The following is an 18,967-nucleotide window of genomic DNA, read 5'->3' on the forward strand; positions in this document are numbered from 1 at the left end:
AAGGGAGAAAGTTGACTGGCACGGGGTTGCTGTACCAAGATGGAGAATTGGAAGAAAATGGCAAGCAATGGCTTCCTGGTGCTTCTGGATCATGTGCTCATGTCAAAGGACTACTTCCTTTAGGCAAGTATACTCTGCTGGGTCAATCTATACTTCACTCATTTTATCAGGAAATGTAGAAGAGACTTGACCCAAATACACAGCAGTGGAGACGATTTAAAACATAGAAATAGAAAAGCTACAGCACAATACAGGCTCTTCGGTCCTCAAAGTTCTGCCAAACATGTCCCTACCTTAGAAATTACTAGGCTTACCCATAGCCCTGTATTTTTCTAAGCTTCATGTATCTATCCAAAAGTCTCTTAAAAGACCCTATCATATCTGCCTCCACCACCGTTGCCGGCAGCCCACTTCATACACTCACCACTCAGATTTAAAAAACTTACCCCTAACATCTCCTTTGTACCTACTCCCCAGCACCCTAAACCTGGGAAAAAGCCTCTGATTATCCACATGATCAACGCCTCTCATCATCTTATACACCTCTACCAGGTCACCTCTCATCCTCTGCCGCTCCAAGGAGAAAAGGCTGACTTCACTCAACCTATTCTCATAAGGCATGTTCCCCAATCCAGGCAACATCCTTGTAAATCTCCTCTGCACTCTTTCTATGGCTTCCACATCTTTCCTGTAGTGAGGCGACCAGAACTGAGCACAGTACTCCAAGTGGGGTCTGACCAGGGTCCAACATAGCTGCAACTAAATTCAACTCCACGATTGATGAAGGCCAATACACTGTACATCTTAACCACAGAGTCAACCTGCGCAGCTGCTTTGAGTGTCCTATGGATTCAGACCCCAAGGTCCCTCTGATCCTCCACACTGCCAAGAGTCTTAACATTAATACTATATTCTGCCATCATATTTGACCTACCAAAATGAACCACTTCGCACTTATCTGGGTTGAACTCCATCTGCCACTTCTCAACCCAGTTTTGCATCCTATCAATGTCCCGCTGTAACCTCTGACAGCCCTCCATACTACCCACAACACACCCAACCTTTGTGTCATCAGCAAACTTACTAACCCATCCCTCCACTTCTTCATCCAGGTCATTTATAAAAATCACGAAGAGTAAGGGTCCCAGAACAGATCCCTGAGGCACTCCACTGGTGACCGACCTCCATACAGAATATGACCCGTCTACAACCACTCTTTGCCTTCTGTGGGCAAGCCAGTTCTGGATCCACCAAGGAATGTCGCCTTGGATCCCATGCCTCCTTACTTTCTCAATAAGCCTTGCATGGGGTACCTTATTAAATACTTTGCTGAAATCCATATACACTACATCTACTGCTCTTCTTTCATCAATGTGTTTAGTCACATCCTCAAAAAATTCAATCAGGCTGATAAGGCACGACCTGCCCTTGACAAAGCCATGCTGAATATTCCTTATCATATTATACCTCCCAAAATGTTCATAAATCCTGCCTCTCAGGATCTTCTCCATCAACTTACCAATCACTGAAGTAAGACTCACTGGTCTATAATTTCCTGGGCTATCTCTACTCCCTTTCTTGAATAAGGGAACATCTGCAACCCTCCAATCCTCCGGAATCTCTCCCCATTGATCACTGATCTCTCCCCAGAGATCATCGTCAGAGGCTCAGCAATCTCCTCCCTCATCTCCCACAGTAGCCTGGGGTACATCTCATCCGGTCTCGGCGACTTATCCAACTTGATGCTTTCCAAAAGCTCCAGCACATCCTCTTTCTTAATATCTACATGCTCAAGTTTTTCAGTCCACTGCAAGTCATCACTACAATCATCAAGATCCTTTTCTATAGTGAATACTGAAGTAAACTTCTCCGTGGATTGTCACCTTGTTGTGGTGGAGAAGCTGGTGTGGTCCTGAGATCCTAAGAGCTCGAGGGTGAGGTCCTTGACAAAGAACAATCCAACCAAGACCTCAACGGTGGAACAGGAGGACAAAGTTACTTTGAATTCAATGGCTGTGAAGACAGATGAAGGCTGCAACAAATCCATCAGTTCCAATCGTCGTGGTTTCCATGCCATCGGAATCAGTTGGTTGATTTGTGAAGTATCGTGTGCTTATTGGAGTGCAACATCAAGTACACGTTAAACAAAAACACACACAGGTGTCTTCACTCTGTGGAAACAGAACAAAGACCATCATCCTCGACCTTGAAGGATAGCCACAACAACTGAAGTATTCAATATGTACCTCTGCTATTTCCTCTGGTTCCATACACACTTTCCCACTGTCACACTTGATAGATCCTATTCTTTCCCGTCTTATCTAACCATGTTCAGCAGCAAGATTTAGTGGTGATCAAAAGCCTTAATAATAAACAGCAAAACAGCAAGCCACAAGGGGCCATAAAACAAGAGAGAACAAGTACTAAGCACCAAAAGCAACAAGGCAACTGAAGGCTGGGAGCAACTGGTTGAGGCTATCTGGTTTGGATGAGTAAACAAAGACTGTGGATGAAAGCTGGGTTTAAATAGGCTGCAGGTGATCAGTTGGAAATGAGTGGCAGGTGATTCCTGTTAGCTGAGTGGAGAATAGAAATGCCTGCCTGTCTAGGATTGACAGGTAAGAAAGGCAATGAACTGATCATATTGGGTCAGAGGAGAGGAGTTTTGGCAGTTTGATCATGAACCAGAGTTCAAATACCAAGTAACAAAATTATGCATGCCTGAGTACAAATTCTATATTGCAGTGTATTTAAAGGATAAAACTCCTAAATATAGATATATAAATACACATTGCTAAAGGTTAGCAGAAAAGCATAAACGTAGCTTTGCATTCCAGTTAAGAGTTTTTGAGAATGAATTTTTTTCTAAATACTGCAAAAATGTGACACATCTGACTGGAACTCTATCACTGGTTCTACCATCATTCCTAGGTTTCTGAAAAGATCTTACATTTAACTGGCAGTTATTGACACCACTAGAGATTCAAGTAGAACACTTGACTATTCAAAAAGACATTAGCCAAGCCTTCAGTCACAGAAAACAATAGGTCCCTAACTGGAGGTATTTAAAATGAAAACCATATTTATCTTTGAAAGGGATGAATTTCATTTTCTCCCCTGTAATTGCAGTTTGGATCCATTTCTTCTATGATATCATTGTACCCTTGTTCTATCATGCCTTTGACTGCTTCTTTTAGTATTGATGCCATAAGGCAGAAGACCAATAGTTGGCCTATCAGCCACATGACATAAAAGAGAATTAAGAGTGCATTTGGACCTTAGTCGATTTTCTCTTCAACTGGAGGTGAGATGCTCAAATTAATTTTGAATAGTGCTGGAAAGGTTGGGAATACCTGCATTGAGCTTATGCTTATGAGTATATACAAGATGTATTGTTCTTACCTTATTCTGAATTAGAGGCTAATGTAAATCAGTGATCAGGTAAAATATTTGGATATTGGAGTCACATTTGTACTAGAAATGAATATGCTATTGCCTTCCAATACAGAATCTTTTCTAAGTAAGAGACAGAGATTTTGTCCTACACAAAGAAAACATTATTGTACAAGTTATAGGTTAACTTTACAAGAGATGGCTGATCTAATGCCAGGGAGCCCAATGTTAACACACAGGAAACAGAAACAAGTGAACAATTGAATCCTTGTACTTGTTTTATCATTCAAGAAGATCATGGTTTATCTTCTACTTTGGCACCACTTTCCTGCACTAGTCCCGAATCCATGAATTCTCATAAAATCCATAGCACAGTCATGAATAATCAAATCTCCATAACCCTTTTGGACAAATCAGACCATGTCATTTTTCTGACATGTATATTAATTTGAAGAGAGAGGTTAATCTGCACAGGACTGGTTTAATTCAAGCTACTGGCATGGACTGCTTCATTAAGGGGAAAGAACTGGAACACACAGTAACCATCAGTAAACATTTCAGATGTTTTGTAGAAATTATTAATAAAGCTAATGAACAGAACTGGATCCAGGATGCTAACCTAAATAACATTCACAGCAATTCCTGGAGCTGGGAATATTCATTTTCTTACCACTGTAAGATAAACATACATGTTCAATTTCCAGTAAGAACACAAATATATCTAGCAACAGAAATTCATTGCTTACACTAACCATGTTCAGCAGCAAGAAAGAGTGGTGTTCTTTGTTTGAAGTCCCTTTTATGAATATTTGCATGGTGATCATATAAGCATACAAGAGCTTCAAAGGCATCATGTTTTACTGCACAGTGCACGGGTGTCAGTAAGTCACCATCTGAAACTGCATCCACTTTTGCTAAAAAAAAAAGCAGCAAATAACACAATTGTATCTTTCCAGTCAAATTGATACCAATTATATACAAGTATATCACAAACTTTAATTTCTAATCTCGGTAGTACTCAAAACAAAATGTGGTGATCTGGTTCTAAAGAGATTGTGGGGGATAAAAAAAAGTACTCAAAAGTCAGACAATCGGGGCAAAGCTGGGAGGGAAAGAAAGGGAGCTTTAGATGCTGAACTGAAAGCTGGATTGGAAGATCAACAAAAGTATTTAAGAAACCTAAGCTGCTGGACTGAATGTCCGGTACTGCTGGAAAAGAGAGAAGGGGCCAATATTTGGAACTTTGTTGTTAGGGTGGGGTGCAAAAAAAAAGCATCAAGACCAAAGATGCCCGGGACAATTATGGTGTCAGAGACTGGGAAGAGATGAAATCAAAGTGTTCGAGGGCATGTGGTGGTGTAAGGTGGCTTGATGCTGGAAGTTTGAATAGATGTTAAGAAATAACTTAATGGGATTGCAGTTGAGCATAGTCCAGTTATGTTCAGATTGGCAAGCACCAATCAATCATGCAAATTATATTTTTCCACAAAAACTACTAAGAGATTCATAGGGAATAGTGCCATTTGACACAATTGTCATGACACAGGCACATTAGCTCAACTCATTCAAGGAATTCGTCTGGGTATGACAGAAAAAGAATCCATCAATTGTTCACTAGAAAAATCTTAATTTCAATTGGATAATTCTGAAATAAAAAGGACTGCTTTATTGAACTCCTAGGTCTATATGCTCTTTCTTAACTTCATTTGTCTGTTGTGGCTAGTCTTAACATTGACTGTGATCCCTACCATCCTTCACAAAGAAATACAATTCATGTTGCTGTTTATGAATTTAACTTTGTTGGCATGTGGCCAAGTTGTTAAGGCGTTGGTCTAGTGATCTGAAGGTCGCTAGTTCGAGCCTCAGCTAAGGCAGCGTGTTGTGTCCTTGAGCAAGGCATTTAACCAAACATTACTCTGCGACGACACCGGGGCCAAGCTGTATCGGTCTTTGCCTTTCCCTTGGACAACATTGGTGGTGTGGAGAGGGGAGACTTGCAGCATGGACAACTGCCGGTCTCCCATACAACCCTGCCCAGGCCTGCGCCCTGGAAATTTTCCAAGGTGCAAATCCATAGTCTCTCGAGACTAACGGATGCCTATAATCTATTGGGAGTTTGTTATATGCAAAATAAGGATTTATTTTTGGTAAATAAAAGGGATTGGTGACAGCAGAGGATGGTATTGGCAGAAATACAATTTTCTTTAGTTATTAGCATTACATGAATCCAAGAGTATCAGCTGTTGTTTGTGCTCACCTCCTCCTGTATGGTTCCAATGACTTCAATCAAATTGAGTATTGGACAAGTGTAACTAGTTACCTATACCCACATACTGAATGCCTACAACCAATATAATTCTTTATCTAATGAACCATAACCTTGCTTGATTCTTCCATTAACCCACTTTCTACATGAGTCTTTACACTGCACATCAATCAGAAATGTAGGACATTAGAATAAAACACAAGCTGACTTCCTCACATACGATGCATTACAAGGTGCACCCTGTGCTATTCTGGAGAATGCTACACAGAAAATCTCAGGATGTCACTATCCGTTCAATTAAACCATGGATTATAGTAACAAAGGATGCCTGAGCTAAAACTCCCTTTACACAGAGCAGTTAATTACATTTTTATAGAACATACCCACATTTGAAATGTGAGCATAATTTACTCAGCTTAGCAAAAGAAATGAGCATCCTGGTCTTCACAATACCTTGCAACTAAAAATCTATCTTTTTGAAAGGAGGTAGCAATAGTACCATTTTACTCTGTGAACTTCTGTGATATGGAAAGGAATGGAATCAATGTGATGGTGTAAGGGGGTTAGTAGGAGAAAGGTCATAACTAGAAGGCCATCAAGATAAGAAAGATTCAAGATTGTTTAATGTCAGTTCCAATATACAAGTGTAAGACGAACAAAGTAACTGTTACTCCAGATCTGAAGCAGCACACAAAAATAAGATGAAGAACACAATAATAAAAAAACACGACAGCTTATCTTGACTCCTGATGAAGGGTTTCGGCCCAAAATGTCGTCACTGCCTCCTCCCATAGATGCTGTCTGGCCTGCTGAGTTCTGCCAACATTTTGTGTTTTTAGCTTATCTACATAGTCTGATTGAATGTCCCTAAGTTGATAATAGGCTGTACTTAAGGTAACTGATGGGAAATAATAAAGTAGTGGTGGTGATAGCAGGTGGAAGTGTTGATCAACATTAGTACTTGGGGAAAGTTACTGATTTTGAGTCTAGTGATCCTGGGGTGAATACTATGTAGCCTCTTCCCTAATGGGAATGGGACAAACACTATGTGTAGGGTGTGTGAAATAATTCATGATGTTACCTGGCCCCTTTCTGTATATATGCACGTCCTTGATGTGTTGGGCAGTTTTGATTACCAGTTGTAGAGCCCTCCTATCCACCACAGCGCAGTTTCTGTACCAAGCAGTGATGCAGCTTGTTAGTATGCTCCCTACTGCGCATCTGTAGAATGATGTGCATATGGATGTGCTAAGTCCAGCTCTCTTCAGCCTCCTCAAAAAGTAAAGGTATTGGTGAGCTTTCTTGATGTATTCTGGGGCCATGAGAAGTTGTGTATGATGTGCACTCCCAAGAGGTTGAAACTCCTTGCTGTGCCACCAATGTAGAGTGTGAAGGCAATTAACCATCTCCTTTGTCTTGTTGACATTAGGAAAGAGGTCATTTGCCTAGGCAACAGGCCTTGAGCTCTCCCAGCTCCTCTCTGTAGGCAGTCTCATCATTGTGGATGATGAGCCAGTGAACTTGATGGTATGATTGCTTGACCATAGAGTTACTTGTGAACAGAATGTATATCAATGCGGTCAGCGCATTACCTGGGGGGGGGGGGGGGGCACATGTTGAGTATGATGGGGAAGGAAGGTTCATCCTGACTGTGAGGTCTGATTGTTAAGAAGTTGAACATCCAGATGCACAGTGATGTATTTAGAGCAAGCAGTAGGAATTTGTTTACTGAGGTATGTGGGATAATAGCATTGAATGCCAAAAAATCTAGAACAGCACTCTTGACATAAATTATTCTAGACAATGGAGAAGGCCACACACTTGATTGCTGTCATCGGCACAACAATTGATTCCCCCCCCCCCCCAAAGTAATCCTTATTAGATCTTTTAAGGTTATGTTAGCCTTTCACAAAAATAAACTGCAACCAGCAGTAAGCAAAGTTGACACTATCACACAAAAAAAAACTTCAAATGGCTTTTGCCTGTGGATTCATGAAAACAGAAACAGGTCCATCAGCTCCTGTAACAGAGACATAATGATGCCAGTAGTATCAATTCGTGTGGAAGTGATATGCTCTTTGCTTTACAAATTCTGAACTGGTTGGAAATAGAATCCTCTATGTTCCTTCCTAATAGGTAGGCCAATCAATATACTAAACATATGGTTATGCGTCCACATCACATTGCCATGTATAGTGTGATCCTTCTCTTTCAGAGTATTCAATCAAATCTTCTGAGACAGCATTAATTTGGGAATGCTTTCTCTAGTGAACTGGCATATGAATCTTCTGTAGTCTCTGGCCTGATAACAGCTACTCAGTGTCAAACGTCTCTCTATATGAAACAGTATTCAGCTCAGTATGAGCTAATGCTTTGCAGTAGCAGAAGCTTCAGTCTCTGATTGGCCCTCCTCTTTCAGGCCTCAGATGGAAGAAGGTAAAAGAAAGGGGAAGGAATAGATTGTAAATCTGTAAGTGAGCATGTAGTAATAAAGACAAAAAAGACACAGCTCTAGTAAATTTTGGGAAGTGTCTATTAACGTGCAGAAATATGCAAATTATTCACCCATTCCATTGTAGGAGGACTATTTTATAAAGAGTCATAAGATGCACATCTACCAGGAGCTCAAGAGATTCTGCAGCATCAGCAACATGACTTCATATTCCATGTAGTCCATCAGAAGGAAAGTCTCCTTCAGTATGATCAGCACACTTAATTTCTTCTCTTAAGTTCGTTTGGGTAATTCTAGCCAGAAAAAGGTGAAATATTTCAAAGCAATACAATATGTTTGTCAGACAAAACCTTGATGTCTGAGAGCCCAACTTCTTATATTGTTTATGTGAGTTGCCACCTGGTGGATTTATTGTAGTTGAAGACAACTCAATTAAGGTAAACTTCTAAGTATCAGATCTCTCTCCTCGTGAGATCCTGGAATTTTCTGTAGCACTGATCTGGTATTCTTGGAGTCAATCTGTAAGAATCAGTCTGGGGCAACCTTATACCCAGCTTCACATGCATGGTAGTCCTTGGTGACCTTTTGGAACACAGGACCTCTTTCCTTCTCTTCAAATTTTTGCAGGAGAGGGCAGGGATCATTTACTCTCACCTCCTGCCTTTATATGTTTCACTTCACCAAGAACATGTGTAGTAGCACTGATGTGGCTAGCTCACTGTAGAAGGAGCCCCATTATCATTCCATTCCAGTAAGTTCTGAAGCTGCAATATCATTCAGCACCACAAAGTATTAGCATCTATGCTAAATTATTGCTTGTTAGCTTTCCATCATGTAATTGGGCCAGCAAAAGTAAAACTATGCTTTTGAAGTATTGTGACCTCTCTGCTGTACTAGCAAGAATTGGAACAAGTGAACTGTGCAAGAGATCCAATTCAGGAGTGAAAATTTTCTAGTTAAAACAACTAATAAAATTTGTTTATATAGCTTTATGTCAGTTTTTTATATACATTTTTGTGTCAGTAAATTTTCAAACTAAGAAATGCTGTTTCTTAAAATGTTGAGCAACTCCGCTCCATCCCCAAAAAGCAGAATTTCCCGGTGGTCAACCATTTTAATTCCAACTCCCATTCCAACATTTTTATTCATTGACTCCTCTTTTACCACAATGAGGCCACCTCAGGGTGGAGGAGCAACAGCTCATACTTCGTCTAGGTTGTCTTCAACCAGATGACATGAGCAATAATTTCTTCTTCTGGTAATTTTTTCTCCTCTTCCTTCCGTATTCTTCCATTCCATACTCTGGCCTCTTTCCTGTTCTCCACACTTACCTCCTCCTCCTTCCTTTTCTCCAATAGTCCACTATCCTCTCCTATTAGATTCTCCGCTCCACCAGCCCTTCACCTTTCCCACCCATCTAGCTTCACCTATCATCTTCTAGCAAGTCCTGTTTCTGACATCTTTTCCCCATCCTTTCCAGTCCTGAAGAAGTCTTTGCTCAAAATGTTGACTGTTTATGCATTTCCATAGATTATTCCTGACTGGCTGAGTTCCTCCGGCATTTTGTGCATGTTGCTCCATTATCTGGAGAATCTCGTGTTTCTTATAATATTGTTAGTAGTAATGTGTTTGTAAGGATTTTGCTTGATTTCACTAAAATATGTCAGAATTCATTACCTCCTTTCCGGATAAGAAACGCAATCATTTCCACATTATTTGCAGCAGCTGCCACATGAAGAGGTGTTCTACCAAAATTATCACTGCAATTCACATCAGCACCTCTGTCTACAAGAAATGATGCAAGGTCTACGTGCCAGTTTCGAGCCACCTGAAATCAATTATATTATAGGACATTAATAGGGCACATTGTCAATGTAGTGAACTAATTTATGGTCATTTATAAATCACCCTTAATTCAGAAAAAAATGACAAAATTATTACCAATCTGGAAAGGACAACATTTTTTTTCTGTTCATTTTATTTGATGGACATGGACTATGCCATTGTTATTATCAGATCTTCATTAACTTTTCTCTCTGTATTATGCACTAATAAACAAGGACTTTATAAATAGCAACACATAGATTCAGAGTCAAAGAATTTCAGGATAAAATAAGAAATTGGGAATGTGAGACCTAGAGCAGAACATAAAGCAGAGGCCAAGAATTGAACAAATTAGTTTATAAAATTTGAGGTAAGAAGCATGTTAACAAGTAGCAATGCTGGTGTTGCAAAAAGACTAAATAAACTCATCAAAAAGGCTTGGATCTGTCCCTGGATACAACCCGGACTCTTCTGAGTTAGTAGTCACCAAAAAAAAACTGTTGTCCATTACGGACAATCAAGCACATCCTCTCCATGGCCTACTGAATAAGCCGCGGCAAACCCTTTTGAACAGGCTCATTCAGCTCCGCTGTCACACAGATCATTATCAAAAAATTTTCCTACCAAATAAGCATATACAACAGTTCATCTCTGTGCAAAAGAACACACATCATAGTGCAATAGTCTGTTTTATTATTTCAAACATTGCACATTAGTAAGTTATTATTGTGTATATTTTTCAGTATTTATTCAGTTAACATTATTATGTTCATCATTACTGTTTATTATCATTGCTAAGTGTGTTTTTAAATGCTGCTTAATGAAATAAGTTCCCAATCAGGATCAATAATGTACTTATTATTATGTTAAGAGTCTACACTGCTGTTGGTGCATCCAACACAGTAGAGGTAAAATATAAATGAAAGTGAAGGTATCAAAGGTGTGCAAGTATGTAGCATTGAAAAAAAAACACAAGAATTTAAAATCAGGAAACATTGAAATCTGACACACTAGGAATCTGCACAGTTTAATTAATTTCAATTTTGAGGTCATGTTTGGGGAGGGGGAAGCAGGGTTCAGGTCAATTACTACAGAGAATAGTTTATTATAATTGCAGATAGTTAGGGTAGCTTTAGACTTGTTCACATAATGCTTCAGAAAAGTAGGACTAGCTGCAAATTGATAACGGTGAAGTTAAATATGTCTATGACAATGTATAGATCTGACCATGCATACAGAGATCATTGCTGAAGAGAAATGGGAACTGGAAGAACAAAATTGGCACGGAAAACAATGCAATGACTAACTGGAAAAGGGCAAACTTGAAATGGGAAAGCCACTGAAAAAACCAAGCCTTAATGCATGTGAGTTTTACTTTGAAGTAGCAAGAGTGAAATCTGTGTGACCAAAGGCACTTCTGAAAAGAGTAAGTCCTGTTGTGTGTGAGTTTCACTTTACCTAATAAAAAGAAGGGAATTTAAAGTGGAGTGGCCGTTGTTAGAATGGACAGGTTAGAGTGAGGGATGGAGGCTCTGGCTTCAGGAGGTTTCAGTGAGAAGAGGCAGAAGCCAAGGTTCCAGAGGTCATTTTGGATCAGCCATTATATAATTGGGCCAATGTAAGAGTATGAGGTCTGAAGCTTTGGCCTGAGAAACCTCAGCAAAGAGGCACTGGCAAGTAGCAGGTGAGAATAGGTAAGGTTTTATAGCAGTTAACTGAAAAAAAATAACAAATAATAACAAATTAAATAAGGATGCAGGATCAACTGGTGTGCTGTAGCTGCATGATGTGGGAGCTGGTGGACCCACTGCGCTTACGGGTGAATAACCTGCAGTTAAGTGTTGGTTGCTCAAGGAGCTCAGGTTCAACATTACTGACTTTGAATATAATCTTCATAACTGCAATGCATTAGGGTGGGGAAGGTATCCAGACATTGTGGAGAATCAACCCTGGAGATTATCCAACAGATCTGAGATTCTTGCTCCCTGTGAAGATGAGAATGGGGGCTGCAGGAAGGATGAGCAACTAAACTATGAGCCATTCAGGGGGGCGGGGGGGGGGAAGAGGAATGTAGTTGCAATTGGGGACCGTAAAATCAAAGAAATACACAGAATTCTCTGTTGCAAGGGTCAAATGTTGTGAAGGTTGTGTTGTCTGCCTGGTGGCCACATTTGGGGCATCCTATCTGACCTGCAGAGTGAAATCTGGAGTGGGAGGGGAAAGATCTAGTTCCCATGGTCCACATGAGTACCTATGATGTATGAAGAACAATGAAAGAGGCTCCACTGAAGGAATTTGAACAGCTAGTAACTAAATTAACATGCAAAACCAAAAAGGTCATCAATCTCTGGATGTTATCTGAGCCATGTGCAAATTAGCATGGGGTTAATCAGATCAGAGTTAAATATATAGTTCCAAGATTGGTGAGGAAGAAGTTGGTCTGAATTCATGGACAAGGGGGCTAGTATTGTGGCAAGGGAGCTGTTCCAGCAGGATGGACTCCACCTGAACCATACAGAGACCAGAGTACTGGTGAATCCCACAAGCCGGGCTGTTGGTAAGGCTTTAAACTAAATAGTTGGGGGAGGGTTCAACAGCTTGGAAAAATATGCATCAAGTGAAAGGGAAAAACAGTGGAGCAGAGGTTACAGAAGTCTCCAGAATAAGGAAATAGACAAAAAGTTTAGACAGAGATAAAAATGTAACTTAGTGCAATGCCAGGTAATGGTGGTGAATGCAGGATTGAACGTACACAGTATATGAAACAAGGTAGGACACTGGCAGGTAGGACTCTGGTCATCACCAGGTCATGGTTGAGAGAACGTACACAGTATATGAAACAAGGTAGATCATTGGCAGGTAGGACTCTGGTCATCACCAGGTCATGGTTGAGAGAACGTACACAGTATATGAAACAAGGTAGATCATTGGCAGGTAGGACTCTGGTCATCACCAGGTCATGGTTGAAAGATCACAGCCGGTAATTTGGCATCCAAGAATACACATCGCATTGAAAGATCAGGCAGCTGGGCAGAGGAGGTGGGAAAGCCTGTTATTAAAAAAATGAAATCAAATTCTTAGAAAGAGATATAGGATCAAAAGGTGTAAAATCTTTGTGGGTAGAGTTAAGAAATTACAAGGTATAAAGACCATATGGAACTATATACAGGCCTCCAAAGAATAACCAGAATGTGTGGTACAAGTTACAACAGAAGACAGAAAAGGCTTGTAAAAAGGACAATGTTACAGTGGTAATAGGGAAGTACAATATGCAAATAGATTAGAAAATTAAGTTGGGGCTGATCAAGATGGATGTGGTCAAGCCCTATATGGAAAAGCATTTCTGGATTGTGTGCTGTGTAATGGACTAGCCTTGATTAAGGAGCTTAGGGTAAAGGAACCCTTCAGAGTCAGTGATTATAACCTCAGAATTCACCTAGGGAGAAGCTAAAATCAGGTGTATTGGTATTACAGTGGAGTAAAGGGAACTAAAGGGGAATGGGAAAGAAGCTGGCCAAAGTTGATTGGAAGGGGACACTAGCAGAGATGATGGTAGAACAGCAATGGCTGGAGTTTCTAGGGGTAATTCATCCCAAAGAAACATTCAAAAGGGAGGATAAGGGAACTGTAGCTGACAAGGTTAAAAATCAACAGAAGTCAACTAAAAATACAAGTAGAGAAAAAAAATTTAAAGGCAAAGGTAAGCTGGCTGGTAATATAAAAAAAAGGATTTGAAATGTTTTTTTCAGATATGTAATTGAGAGGCAAGGGTGTACATAGAATTGTTTTAAATGACACTGGAGAGATACTAATGAGGAATAAAAAGAAACAGCAGACAAACTGAGTAACTATTTTGCAACAGTCTTCACTATGGAACACATGGGCAACATACTTTAAATTCACATGTCAGGGTGCAGAAATGAGTCTAGTTACAAATGAAATGATACTTGGGAAGGAGAAAAGTCTGAACGTAGATAAGTCATCTGGGCCAGATGGATTATACCCCAGGGTTCTGAAGGAGTTAGCTGAAGAGATTATGGAGGCATTAGCAGTGATTTTCCAAGAATCACTAGATTCTCAAATTGGTTCCAGAGGATTGGAAAAAATCGCAGAAGTTACTTTTCTCTTTAAGAAGAGAAGGAGGCAAAAGACTGAAAATTATAAACCAATTAGCCTGGTTTCTTGGCAAAACGTTAGAATCCATTATTAAGACTGATAAAAGTATGGTTTTCTTAAGGGGGAATCTTACCTAACAAATCTGTTGGAATTCTTTGCGAAAATAACAGGTAGGGCAAACAAAGGAGAGTCAGTGAATGTAAAAAAAGATCTAGTGCTTTCCCTGCACATATGACAAATAAACTCTTCTCTGGCTTCTGGATGGGTACAGGTGTCGACTTTAATTGATGTTTCAATAACAAACTCTGCTATCTTTATCAGCGATGATACCTGGGCATGTCTAGTCTGTTGGTATTTATACCCCTGTCATCTGTCTCTCCTGATTAGTCCTCATCCAATCAGGTTTCCGCTATCACACCTTGTTTATAATCGAATACCAGTTCTTACATAGAGTGAGATCTTCACTGTTAAAATTCTTCTCTTCCAGTTTTATTTCAATGGCTTCCTTCACCAGGTGGTCCTAAAAGCCATTAACATGGCACAGTAGTTTTATACCACTGAAGTCAATTGTACGGCCATTGCGAATGCAACGTTCTGCTACCGCTGATTTCTCCAGGTAACCCTAACTGATACACCTCCTGTGCTCCTTCGTGCACGTTTCCACCGTGCGTCTTGTCTGGCGAATATATACTGCTCTGCATTCTTAGGGGATAGTGTAAATGTCAGCAGTCCTGACTCCTAGGTCATTGTTGACCCACATAAGCTTGTTAAAATTCTTTAAATTGTTAAAAAAGACAAAGATCTTGGTCTAAGTTGGAATTTGACTGTAAAAAAAGGCACGACAGCCGAAACTTGATTGGATGAGGACTAACCAATCAGGAGGGATGGAAAAAAATACCACTGAACTCGACACGTCCAGGCATCATCACTGATGAAGATGGCAGTTTGTCATCAAAATGTCAGTTAAAATCAGTACCTGTAACTGACTGATGGCCTGAGAAAAGTTTATTCGTCAGTGGATGTAGTTTATTTGGATGTTTAGGTCTTTTACAAGGTGTTAAACAAGATGTGAGGTCATGGTATAATAGGGAAAATATTAGCATGATAGAAGATTGGTTGACTGGCAGAAGATAAAAAGTAGGAATAATGGAGCCCTTTTCTGGTTGGCTGCCAGTGACTAATACCGTTAGGCATGCTACTTTTCATGACACATGTTAACGATCTGGATGATGAAATTAATGGTTTTGTAACCAAGTTTATGGATGATACAAAGGTTGGCGGAATGGCAAGTGCCGAGGAAGCAAGGAGTTTGCAGAAAGACTTGGAAAGATTAGGACAATGTGCAATGAAAAGGTAGATAGAATCCAGTGTAGGGAAGTTTATAGTCATGCACTTTGGCAAAGGCAATAAAAGCATAGACTGTCAAGTCGGAGTTCTTGTTCTTTTTTGAACATGTGCAGCTTCCCCAATTGAAAGGGATTGAATGCGCCTACCTGAAGGTTTTTTAAACCGGATTCCACACAATGACCAAACAACTTTTCCTTTTTCTCCTATTTTTCGCAAGTGCGGCAGTTTGATAGTTCTGTTAGTTCCATCAGTCATTAGTCATAAGACTGGCTACCTCTCTGAATGAAGACTCTGTTTCTCTAATAGACCGTTATGTTTTCAAACTGGGCTGCTCCTCTTGAAAGTTCATGAGTTCTTCTTAAAACCTCGCACCGTTTCCGAGAAGCGCCTGCGCACAATGATCCCCGTCACGAAGCTAGCGCTAACCCAAGTACAGTGACAGCAGTGCTCTTTTCCATGAAGCAGTTTCTCAAGTTACTTAAAGTTCAGCATCTTACCGTGGATTCCAACGCTGCTCCCGGACTGTCAGTGTGATGCTGCGGGGTCCCCCCAGTGTTCCGGGCAGAAGCAGCACTCAGGCAGTGGGTTCCGTCCGGTCTATCAGTGAATTCTTGCTACAGTATTACTTTTAAATTTTATTTTCTTTTGCACCTAGGTCCCAATACTTTCTAGAAACTCAAGTTTGACTTGACATAGACTATTTTCTAAACAGTGAGTGACTGCAGAAATCAGAGAAGCAAAGTTGATTTGAGACCTGGTACAGATTTCTTATATGTTAACTTGCAGGTTGAGTCAGTAGTAAGGAAGTTAAATGCAATGTTAGCATTCATTTCTGGGGACTAGAGTATAAAACCTGATATAATTAAAGATATAATGCCGAGACTTTATAAGGCATTGGTCAGTTGAAGCATTGTGAGCAGATTTGTGTCCTTACTTAAGGAAGTATGTGCAGGCATTGGAGAGGATATAGAGGTGACTTACAAGAATGATCCTGAGAATGAAAGGGTTTGAGGAGTGTTTGACGGCTCTGGGCCTGTACCCACTGGAATTTAGAAGAATCATATTAAATATTGAAAGGCCTAGAGAGGATGTGAAGAGGATGTTTCCAGTAATGGGAGGATCCGGGGCCAGAGGGCCCAACCTCAAAATAGAAGGATGCTCTTTTAGATAGAGATAAGGAGGAATGAGAGCAGTGGATGTATGGAATGCACTGCTGGCAACGGTGGTGGAGGCAGACACAATAGAGTATTTTAAGGAACCTTTAGATAGGTACATGGAGCTTAGAAATATAGAGGGCTATGCGGTAGGGTAATTCTAAGCAGTTTCCAGTGTAGGTTACATGGTTGGCACAACATTGTGGGCTGAATAGCCTGTAATGTGCTGTAGATTTCTATGTTCTAATTTCTTTAGCCAGAGGATGGTGAATCTGTGGAATTCATTACAACTGGCTGGGAAGGCCAAATCACTGGAAATACTTAAAGTAGAGGTTGATAGGTTTTTGATTACCAAGGGATCAAAGATTGGAGAGAAGGCAGGACAATAGGGTTGAGAGAGAAAGTAAATTGACAATGATCAAATGGCATAGCAGATTTGATGGGATGACTAGCCTAATTCTGCTTCTACATCTTCTAGTCATTGAGAAGTGGTTGTAGGAAATATGCTGGCTGCATTAAAAGAGATCAAGTGAACTGGTGGTCTAATTAGAAGAGCACATATCCATAAAAAAGTCATAAATCATGGTCTTAGCAAAAGATAATACAGAAAAGAAAGGCATGATTGAGTACACAAGCCAGTGTTAAAGACATAGAGGCATATGAATAAGAAAGCTACATTTCCATAATTTAATTTAAATAAGAAGATTTGTATTGCAGCTAAGATTTTTTAATAAAATCACATGACCAAGTTAGATGAAGACCTGATCAGCTTGAACACATTATTTAATTAATTCTAATTTGTGGAATTATCCTAATGAATATGAAGGTGTGGTTGTTAAAATTCCATTAACACATATGAAAAAAATTAACATCCTTATACCTCATGTAGAACAGTGCGCCCTTCCTTATCTGAGAAATTCACGTTAGCACCGCATTCTAGAATTGAGGCTAGACGTACAAGATCAACCTAATAAAAACAAAAGTACATGGCTAGATAGGGAAATTAAAAATTCCATTAAGGATTAATGACAGCAAGATACTACTCATTTACAGGATGTAACAAACAGGAACTGAGGGCAGAACTATGTAGTCTACAAATCTTTTAGCTTCCAATGGGTGTAGCAAACTATCAGAGGTTGTAGATGCTGGAATCTGGAGCAAAAATAAAGCTGTTGGTGTCAATCAGTGAATCAGGCAGATTCAATGGAGGTGAAGTGGTAGTTAATGCTTTGGGTCAAGGCCTTGTGTCAGGACTGAGAGCATAAAGGGAAAATAGCAGGCCTAAAGAGGTATTGGGAGGAGTGAAGCAGAAGCTGACAAGCAATAGGTGGATCCAGCTGAGTAAAGATTAATGGTAGATGGAGACATATACATGAAGAGCTGAGGTAGTGACAGAGGCAAGGGGGTGATCAACTGAGACAAAGGGATGCAAATTATATAATCTGATGGATGGAAGGCGATCAGTGGAACCAGTTCCTCTAGTTTGGCTTTACCTTGACAACGAAAGAGGCCAAAAACAAATGGGCTGATGTAGGAATGGGGAGGGAAATTAAAAATAGCTTGTAACTGGGACATTAAGATGACCACTACAGACACAGCCTGTGTTTGGCAAAGCAGTCACTTAGTCCGTCTTTGTCCTTACCAATGTAGAGCAGGACACATTGAGAATACCAAATTGAACAGACGAGGTTAAAGAGGTGCACGTGAATCTGCCTCACCTGGAAGGGTTGTTCATACTCCAAATGGTGGTGAGAAAGAAGGTGTAAAGAGAGATGTTGCACCTTCTAAAATTGTAGGGAGAAATGCTTGGGGACAGGGAGGAATGGCTGGGGAGGGATGAATGACCCAGGAAGTCATGGAGTTATCCCTATAGAAAGCAGAAAGGGGTAATGACAGGAATATCTTGCTGGTGCTAGGATTACATTGCTGTTAGTGGAAGTGATGAAGAATGGCATGCCGTCTTGAGCTCCCAGCGGCAAGCTATTTTGATTCCCCTCTACATTGCTTCACTGCCAGGGTGAGGTGAAGCATAAATTAGAGGAAATGCACCTCAAATTCCACTTGGGTAGTCTACAACCCAACCATCTGAACATCAAATTCTCCAGCTTTTGGACAGGTGTTAAATGCTATTGGGAGGTTTTTGTCACCTTCATGCATGGTTCCACTCTAGCAACAATCTACAATGAAATATTCTATCCTGGCATGAAGATGGCACAGGATCTTGGAGGTGGAAATGATCAAGAAGCAAGGATAGTTTATGCTTATGGTAGCAACTAATGGATGACCTTTTATAATAATTACTGATTTCCTTAATTCTTGAAACACACTTCCACCCTAGATGAATTGAAAGTTAGGAAGGATGAATGTCTAGAGTGGGAAGCAGAGTGGAAATCTGGACATGCTAGATATACACCT

General features: G+C 40.2%; 1 protein-coding gene and 1 long non-coding RNA gene across 2 annotated transcripts in view; one reads left to right on the forward strand and one right to left on the reverse strand.

Annotated features, from left to right (window-relative positions):
* Positions 1 to 9,919, reverse strand: part of LOC132383487 (uncharacterized) — a 101,024-nt gene extending 91,105 nt beyond the window's left edge. Inside the window, exons 1-2 of the mRNA XM_059954488.1 lie at positions 9,789 to 9,919; positions 4,146 to 4,307 (exon numbers count right to left, since the gene is read on the reverse strand). Of these exons, the coding sequence (XP_059810471.1) occupies positions 4,146 to 4,247 (102 nt within the window). The 5' untranslated portion in view covers positions 4,248 to 4,307; positions 9,789 to 9,919. The remainder of the gene's footprint in view (positions 1 to 4,145; positions 4,308 to 9,788) is intronic.
* Positions 1 to 18,967, forward strand: part of LOC132383488 (uncharacterized) — a 124,651-nt gene that overhangs the window by 95,079 nt on the left and 10,605 nt on the right. The gene's annotated exons all lie outside the window — the stretch shown is intronic.

The sequence above is a fragment of the Hypanus sabinus genome, chromosome 30 (genome assembly GCF_030144855.1).
Source record: "Hypanus sabinus isolate sHypSab1 chromosome 30, sHypSab1.hap1, whole genome shotgun sequence".
NCBI lineage: Eukaryota > Metazoa > Chordata > Chondrichthyes > Myliobatiformes > Dasyatidae > Hypanus > Hypanus sabinus.